Below are 9,499 nucleotides of genomic sequence, written 5' to 3'. Positions count from 1 at the left end.
GAGAGCCTTATAGGTGAGTTCTATCAAATAAGAAAATAACATAATTTCAATTACAGAAAAGAAAGAAAGAAGGAATACTCCCCCACTTATTTCTGATAGCTAACATATAACTAGGATACCAAAATCAGATAAGGCAGGACAAAAAAATTGTAGCCCAATCTCATTCATTAACAAATATATAATAATAATACTTACAAAATATTAAAAACAAATTCACTTATGTAAAAAAGATAAAAGAGCACAAACAAAATGAGTTTATCTAAGGAAAACAAGATTGGTTAAATTTCCAAATGCAATTAATCTTACCTCTTTAACTGATTTAGAGATACCTTTTGGTCATATCATTAGATGTAAAAAAAAAAATTGTTCAATAAAATTCCCAATCCCATTTAAAAAATAAATAATTCCCAATCCCTGCAAGAGAAGAAACCAGAAGTAGAAGGAAAGAATTCTCCTAATCTAGAAATGGGCATCTAGCAACAACTAGACCTACTACAATCAATAGGTTAAGTGCTGAAGGTCCAAAACAAAGACTGAAGTTAACAGATCCTGGCACGGGGATGTGAAATCAAAGTTCCCGGTTTTGTCACCATTATTCCAGGAGGGAAAACCCTCACATCTGCTTACTCTGTGGGGCCTGGCTAGTCGGATCATGGATGTTCGCCCTAGAGTGAATCAAAGCCCTGTCACAATTTTTGGTGGAGTCACAGAATAAAGAACACAGTCACCGACGACTGCTCCCTCTTGTGGACACAAGAACGTCCTTCAGAATGGATTCTATCCACAATGGATTCCGAGGAAGATATAAGCTCTTTTTCAGTGCAGCCAAACCGTAAAGCTCGTCACACAAGTAAGATGCACTGTACATAACCTACTTCCTCTCCTTTATACCTCTGTGCTCGAGTGTAAATCCGAAGGTGGCAAGTTCAGTACTAAAGAGCCTGAAGGCATGAATGTTGTGATAGACTCAGAAATCTGTTCTTTGAAAGTTAGACTGTATTTATGCTGGACAAACTTTTTTGTTCATTCACCTACTATCCTCCGGCTCAGTAACTTCTAGCCTGTCACACACCATCCTAAGGGGACCGAGGATGTTCTGGACTCAGGCAGCGGGACTCCGGTGGCGCGGCGCCCTCTGCCGGCCAGTCGAGGTCCTCAGGAGCTCTCCGGAGGTGGGGACGGCGCCTGCCCATCTCACCGTCTTCTCCACCCAGCAGCTACTACTGGGGTTCGTTTCCATAAAGGAAACTGGTCTCCCTTCCGGGAGTTGTCCCTAATCCTCTTCGCAGGAGCCCACTGGAGAGAAGGAAGCAGTAGGTCCTGCTAGCCTCCCGGGAGGCCCGGGGAGTGGGGTGGGCAGAGCAGCTCATGGACATAGCCCACTGAGTCCGGGATTGCATATCAGCTCGGTGAAAGCAAGGCTTTCTCAGAGTAGGTCTCCGTTTTTCGGACTGCGTCCCCGCAACCCTCCACTCACACGTTATCCTGCATCAAAAACCCGACAATGTCAGGGATGGGGGGCATGGGGTGGGGAGGAGCGTCTGTGAGAGAAATGCAGAATCGCATGCGCGCGGGAGCAATAAGGGGTCCACAAGCAAGGGAAGAAGCCTTTACAGGAAAGACTGACAGGGCCTCAAAGATTTAAAGGTGTAAGGTGCAAGTCCCATGTCAGATTTAGGAAGAGCCTAGCCGTCCAGGTGAACAGGTTCCCCCTTCTCACAGCTCACACGGATGGGCCTGGTGGAATCCTTCTTGCGGTAGTGGCAATGAGGGGGTCGGGCTCCTGCGCTGGCAAAGCAGTCAGTGACACTGACATCATGAGTGCTGTCGTGGCAATTGTGCATGGAAGGGCTATTGATACAGGGCACTGGTGGAGTTCTGCAGAAATCCTCGATGGTGGACAGATTCTCGTGAATGAAAGTGTTGATCTGCTTGCATTTACCCTTGTGAATCAGCCAGTGGCGCCTCATCATCACATCACAATATCGGCGGTTTCCTCCAGGGACCAACGACTTGGGATTGTCTATATGTCGTTTTGAGAAGGGCAGGGCTGGAGTGAAGACAGTTAGGTCTAGGAGAAGGAGAAGAGGAAGGAGGGTCCACATCAGTTTCATGTTCCCTGTGAAAGCAGGTCACAGAAAGAGCAAGGTCAGAGAGCAAGCCATGTCCCTTTCCCCAAGATACCTGTTTCTAAGAACTTTTGGTCCATCTTGATCCAGACACTTAAAGTTGGCAATTCTCTTCTGCTTCTATCTTCACTTTCTATGCACTCACCACAAATATCCCTACATCCTACTTCACCTCATGCCCCTACTTTTCCCTGGGTAAGAGGTGAGGAGTGGAATGGAAAAGTGATTTGTCATAAAGGAGCCCCTGCCATAGAAGGTTATTTCCAAACACTAAAACAACACTTGCTTCTTACCTAAGCAGACCAGTTAACCTAAAAGCTTTCATCTCTTCAGTGTTTGCATCTAGCAGACCATCTGCTGCTCAACACAGCCCTGTGCAGTGAGGCAGGCATCACGGCCAACCTCTTTCTACAATGGCCTAACACAGAAGGAAACTGACAAGCCATATGCCTGCATCTTAGGAACTGTTTCCACTTCCTTAAATACATATGCCTGTTTTAAACACTGGTTTTTAAAATGTAAGCATTTGAATTCCAAGGGACTTAAGTTTATATTTCCCCCACATATTTCTCTGCCTTGGGATAAAGATTCCCAAATCTACCACATATAGGATCCATTATCAGGAAACATCCCAATTTCTGGAGCTCAGGGTTTCTGGGTGATAGGTGTGTGAGCCTTCTGTCTCTGGGTTTAATATTCCGACTCCTTTTTTGAATACCTGGGAGTCCCAGGGAAGGGTTTTCTGCAGAGCAGGTGGCATCCACAGAAAATGATATGTCCTTCTCAGAGGTGGGTATTCCTAGAAAAGAATGGAAACTCCATTGCCTCTCTCCTTCCTCTAATCCTGTAGAAGTGACATTGTGGATATTTTCTTCCTAGACTTCTGGGTAAGGGTCATTGATCTGAAACACATTGCCAAGTAAGTCTGATTTCATGCTTACTATTTCCCACCCAAAATGTTTACCAGCATCACACAGAGCACCTATGACATCATTCAAGCATGCAGAAACCTCTGGTTTGGTGCCTGTTTTTCAAAAGTTTGCTTTCAGAGCTTGATATATCACTACATCCCTCTTCTCCTCATCTCTAAAGTGAGGAGATGGACTAACAATCTCTCATCTCTGACATTCTCTGCCTTGCAGCCCCTAATTATGCTTTACTTGTATGTTTGAGCCCATGTGTGATTTCATGGGTGGCAGTTAATGCATACATGTTTAGGTAGAAAGAAATATTTCGTTTGCTAATGAGACTTTCGTTTGAGAATTGTTAATCTAATCAAGACTAAATTTTTGTTAAAAGCAGTCATTAGTGAATTTAGATAAAAAATTTATTACTTTTATATAGATTACATTTTTTTTCTTCACCATAAAAATTTTAAATGTTTTCTTTGTGAAAGAGCCTGCATGGGACTCAGGTCTGTATTTCAGTAAGGTAAGGGAAGAAATTAGTCAATATATTTTCCCAGAATTCTAAAATCAGCTAAGTTAGGGAGCCTGCTAATGAGGGTGTTAGGAGTTACATATGTAATCACTCAAAAAAGGTATAATGTGGTGAATTTCATAGCTCTTGCCTTGATAGGTCACCTGGGAAGATTTTTGCCTAATTAGAGGGCAAAAGCTGACAAATCCATGGAAAGAAACCAGGTTGAGATCTAACACCTAGATCTCAATATCCTTTAATTTCTATGTGTTTCATAATTGGCCAAGAAGCCAAGAAAGAAGAACTGCTTCTTTTTAAATTTTACTTTGCTGTAATTCCTGTAACAATTGTTGTAATTTATGCAACAATTCTGATAAGTATGTTTTATCATGACCACTTCTGCAGATTTCTCAGTTTGATGTGTCCACAGCCTTGTGGAGGGGTAAAAAGGGATAATGCCTTTCCTCATGATACTCTTACAACAGAAGAAGGGTAACAAAAGAAGCTAGCAAATCTATGTAATCAGAGTTTCGCATGACACAGGAACCTTCAGAAATGAAGGAGACGCTGTAGCAAAATCTCCATTTTCTGGCTTGCTTTGGGAAAAAGAGTTCTAGTTTCTATTACCAATCTGGAGGAAGAGAAATTCTGGTTTCTATGATTGCTTTAGAAGAGAAAGAGGGGCAGGAGAATCGCAGAAACCTTGCTTCTGAGACTTTTCCATGTCCTTCAGTTCAAAGTACTCAGCACCTCAAGATGCTTTGGAGCGTGGTGTTTTGAGCCCCAGCATTTGCATAAAAGCCATTGGGCATAAAACATACCATCCTATGGTATACTCAAATCACCCAGGCGCTATGTACTGGGTCTTATTCCTCATAAGTAGTCGGGCTCTAATTCAAACCAATGTTCTGTATCTTACCTTAACTTTTTGAAGAAGACATATGGCAAGCAGCAGAACAAGTAAAGATTTAGAAATTTATTCTCCAGGAAAAAAAAAAAATCTTCATTTTGAGGAGAAAGTTACCTTTATAGTGTGAGGGACTAATCAAAGACAACCAAAAACGTAAGTGATTATGATTAGTGGCAGTTGCTTGAGAATATATAGCATAACCAACAAATATTCACATGAGGAGATTTAGTTTAAGATGAACATCTTGCTTACTTGAAAATGTTTTCTAATAATTGAACATGAAAGAACATTTTTACAGAAAGATGGAGAATCATCATGAAGGTAGAGATAAAGAGTCCATAGAACAATTTGATAGTACTTGTCCAACAGTTCAAAGGAGAGAAAGACCTTGTATCTATCTGACAGGCTTTGCTTTCTGGTCACTGTGGCATGAGCTCATTCATAGAGCTTTCCCAGGGCGTTGAGAAAACAGCCCTTTAGACTACCTGCTTCTCTTTAATCTAATTTTGTGATCCTTACATAACAGTTTAATAACTGCTATTGACAGTTATCCTCACCATTATCACAGTGTATTAATAGCACAGAAGACAAAATATAATTAAAATAGAAGACTCCAGAATTAAGTGTGTAATGGCAGTTTAGTAAATCTCATAATGCAGACAGTTCAAACCGGGCAAGGGGAATGGTGAATTACTCATTAGTTGAGGAATGTGGTGATTCATTTTGGAAAAAAAAAATAAGATTAAATCCTTCTCTGATAACATAAAAAGTATGAAATTGGAAAAAAACAAAACTATTTGTGGGCATCATTGTGTTAAATGACAAACTACACGAAGTCTAATTTTGTGGAACTTAATTTACTTTTATTTGTGAGTCTAGAATCAGGAAACCCTCAGAACAAGAGCAAGTTCAAAGAAATCCACTCTGCCATGCGATCTGAAAACATTTATGTACAGAAAATAGAAGTGAGGTACAAAAAACAGAAGTGAGATACAGAAAAACTGAATTGGTTACTCTCATGTTTGTCTTATTTGAGCAGTTTAAACAGTTGGTCACCTGTGTTTGAGACTTGACTACTAGGATTGGCTGGGACTTGAACATTTACTCCCAATTTTTAGTGTTCTTTCAGCTAGTTCACACAGTAAGTTAGGTTGCAAATTGCCAATTAATGACTTGCCTATGGAGATCCCTTTAGACCAAATTTGGTTTGATTTAATAATTGAAAACCCTAAAAGGACATGCAAATAAACTATTTAGATTAACATTTGCTGATATAAAACCAAATAAAATCAAATTTCTTTTTATATCTCAGTGTAGAGGAGAGAAAAATGGCCATCACCCCATCTGTGATGGTGCGGTCCCCCACAGGTGCTGGGTCCTGAGTTCCTACCCTGTGAAAACTTGGCATTGGAATGAGGGATCAGATTCAGGGCATGGAACTTTTGGAGAACAGGCCTGCAGGGAATGGAACCTTCTAGAAATGAGTAGTTGTTGCCGTGCCTTCTGGGGAGAAACCGACATATGTACCATGTGCAGCATGAGGGGCTGCCTGAGACCCTGACCCTGAGATGGGAGCTACTTCCTCAGCCCACCTTCCCATGTGGGAACCTTTGCTGTCCTGATTTTTGGAGCTGTGATCAATGAAGGAAGAATATATCAAGTGAAAAAGAGGGAGCTATGCTCAGGCTGCCTGCACAAACAGTTCCCAGGACTCTGTTGCATCTCTCAAGACTTCTAATATGTGAGACAGGTGCCTTGTGTGGGACTAAGCAGAACAAGATTTGCTCAAGACCCATTCCCCAGGTACACCCACCCCCCAGGTACACCAAAGCAACTTCAAGAGCTCCTGTCTTCTACAACTGGCATGTGTCTGTGTTCCCAATAGAACTATGTGAGGAAATGGCAAGACTAGCCCTGAGCGCTGACATCTCCTCTCCACACTGCTGCTTCTCTTTCCTGATCAACTTTCTTGTTCCGAAAGAGGAGCTAGGACATCTCCCTGCTTGTCTTAACAGTATGTTGCACTGCATTGCAGCTTCTTACTTTCCACCAAAATCTGTATATAAATTTGTCTTTAAGATTCTTGCCATGAATTCTTGTTTTAAAGGAGAAGAAGAATCTTAAATCTTGAGAAACTTCCAGAGGTGGGGAGGAATTCCCAACCACTTTTTTTTAAGAAACTTGCTGATCCTAAAGGATATGCAAAAATACAAGAATAGACAAGACGCTCTCAGAAAAAAGTGAGAGAGTTTATTCTACCAGAGTTACATAAAATAGAAAACAGTATCTGTTCACATGAAGGTCCAATGTCTGCTCATTGGCAGGCAGCCTTGCTCCATGTGGTTATTTGGGGACACAGACTGCTTCCACCTGGTGCTTCTGCTGTTCTCTAGTTCATTTCATTTGGCTGGCAAACAAAAAAGAGAATACAGAAGCACATTTCTTAATGCCTTAGTCATTTTCACTGAGTTGGCCCTTAAGTGATGTATATCTCTTTCACACTCGTGTGTGTGTGGTGCGAGATGCTAGATATTGAACACAGGGCCTTGCACATGCTCCGTAAGTGCTCTACTACTGAGCTACATCCCAGCACCTTTTCTCCTTCTTCTCCTCCTCCTCCTTCTTCCTTTTTTTTTTTTTTTCTGGTATGTGTGTGTGTTGGGAATACTTCAAATCTCTGCTCTTAGTAGATGTCTTGTACATATTTCTGTATATTAGCTCCCCAGATCCGTCTTTTTAAATAGCATACAACAATAATAGAATTCTCAGAGCAAGATTTATTTTTTTATTGATCAAGAAGATGTTTTTTCAATACCCAGTTCTATCATTAATTTTCTTAATGAGCTTGATAAATTACTCTACTTTTACCAATATGTGTAGGAAAAGATAAATAGGAAACTTGTTGACATTTATGCATTGTCTGTGTAAAACTGATTTTCCTAGACCATTGTGAATTTAAGCAGAAAAACATGAGTATCTGAAATAAAATTATTCTTATACGCAGATTGTATCATTATTTTAAGACTACACAAAAAAATTTTTTAATTCATTTTACTATAGAGATGATGCAAAGGTCTATTGTTCAGAGCTGTGATTCAATTGAGTAAGAGAGAAGATCAGCACAAAAGACTTTGAGGTTATTCAAGGAAAACCATTGGATTATAGGACTGGTTAACACCTCTCAGTCAACAAATAATAGCATGGTAGTTCCTGTCCATGACTATCTGTAATGAAGTTCCTTTCCTTCACCTGCTTCTGGCCAAAAGTCATTACAATCAAAGAGAAGCTTTGTTTGACAGGGGTTATATAGCCTAAAATATCTCAGCATTATTATTTTCTTTTGAGCTTTAGAAGGCACCCAAAACCACATAGGTGTGCCAATTTCACTCAAAGCATTCTTATTAAGCCTCACAACACTGTCCTGTAGGTGACTCTCTCCTCGACTCTCCCAGATCTTCACCTGTAGTCAAGATCCAAGTTGATCCACCATCAGACTTTGTTACGTTTGTGTACGTATAAATAATTTTAATTATTCTAACCTGGTAGAAAGAAGAAAACAAAAACATGGTTGGTGGATATTGGAGATGTAAGTCAAACTCCAATCTGTCATTTTTAAGAGTCCAAGCACTTTGGACAGACAACAAAGATCATTCCTCTTTTTTTCTTTTTCTTTCTTTCTTTTTTTTTTTTTAATTTTGGCAGATACTGAGGATAGAATCCAGGGCCTGATGCATGCTCGGCAAGCTCTCTAACACAGCCACACCTCAGTCCAAATTTGTCCTTATTAAGGGAAGGCAAGTAGGAGACTGAAATTGGTGGAGTAAGAGATGGGGCTCCATGCAGGAAAACATCCTGGTTTTGAAGAAAGAACGTACCTTGACAGCGTAAGAGGCCAAGGATCTCTCTGAAGAATTGGCACTACTTATTTTTAAATGTCCATGGTAATGACTGATGTTGAGGGGAAAAAAAATGGACCAGCACAAATTGACAAATTCAGGTAAGTATAGACTTAAGCAAGCCCAACTCTATCTCAGGGTCCCAGAAGTCAGACCTTATTCTCCTGTTCTCTATTTTTATCAATTCATGCTTTTGCACATCTTGGTCCTAAGCATAATATACATGAAATTATGAACTGATGTGTTCATTGTTCTCTCATATTTAAGTAAATACCTAATGAGTATTTTAAAATATCTTTAAATATTGTTGTAAATATTTTATAATTATTGTATTCAGCTTTATCTAGAGCTGTAACCTAAACAATTGTACCTTAAAAAATACTTTCAGAGAAAAACAGAAGAACCAAGGATGGTAGAGAATAAATGAAGTTCAAGGTCAATGATTTGGCCAAATTCATTTAATTTTATACAAAACAGAGACTACACCCTGCAAGTACTGTAGTCTCAACATTTTGAAAGCATTCTCTAGCTGTTTCCTAAGAGGATTCCTCAAATTTACTATCAACTTGACAGAAGGCATAATTCTTGTGATCATCTATTTCTCTCTTCTGATATCATAAACAAACGTAAGATGCTGAAAGTTGATTTCTTCTATCTCAGTTTGGGTAAAGGTTCCTGAGAAATAGATACTCTTATCAGAATGGATTGCTGTCCACCTAAACAAGTCTTGGTCAAAGAGAAAAGCAGCACTGAGTTCTAGATCTAATAAATACCTTCACCTTTAGTGTAAGGAAAACAAAGAAGAATGTTCTTGGTCCTGGTAAACATCACAGGGGGCAGAGCAGTACTGCCCTCCATACTAACACCTGGATGAGCAAGGCTGACGCTCCTTAGTAAGGCAATGTTTGCCTTGTGCATTGCTTTATGCTACACACACACACTCACACCATTTCACCTACAAACCTATTGTGTATGTGTTACTGTAATCACTATTGAGCAGATTAGAAAACAGAGACATAGAGGATGAATAGCTGACCAACTCATACCACAAAAGTTTCATTCAGCATCAGGACTGGTACCTGGACAAGATGTTACCAAAGCTACATTCTACAACACTGTGACACAAAATGTATACAATAATTTCA

At 40.0% G+C, this 9,499-nt stretch overlaps 1 protein-coding gene across 1 annotated transcript; it reads right to left on the bottom strand.

Annotated features, from left to right (window-relative positions):
* Positions 1-1,685: 1,685 nt before the first annotated feature.
* On the bottom strand, positions 1,686-2,209 carry LOC306655299 (ribonuclease pancreatic-like; the record flags this gene model as incomplete). The annotated part of the gene is made up of 2 exons (XM_079129679.1): positions 1,686-2,071; positions 2,185-2,209. 2 exons carry the CDS (start codon positions 2,207-2,209, stop codon positions 1,686-1,688), a joined length of 411 nt encoding a protein of 136 aa, XP_078985805.1.
* Positions 2,210-9,499: the final 7,290 nt, after the last annotated feature.

This window comes from Sciurus vulgaris (genome assembly GCF_902686455.1).
Source record: "Sciurus vulgaris genome assembly, chromosome: 2".
Taxonomy (NCBI): Eukaryota; Metazoa; Chordata; class Mammalia; order Rodentia; family Sciuridae; genus Sciurus; species Sciurus vulgaris.
This window is presented reverse-complemented; position numbering and strand designations above follow the sequence as displayed.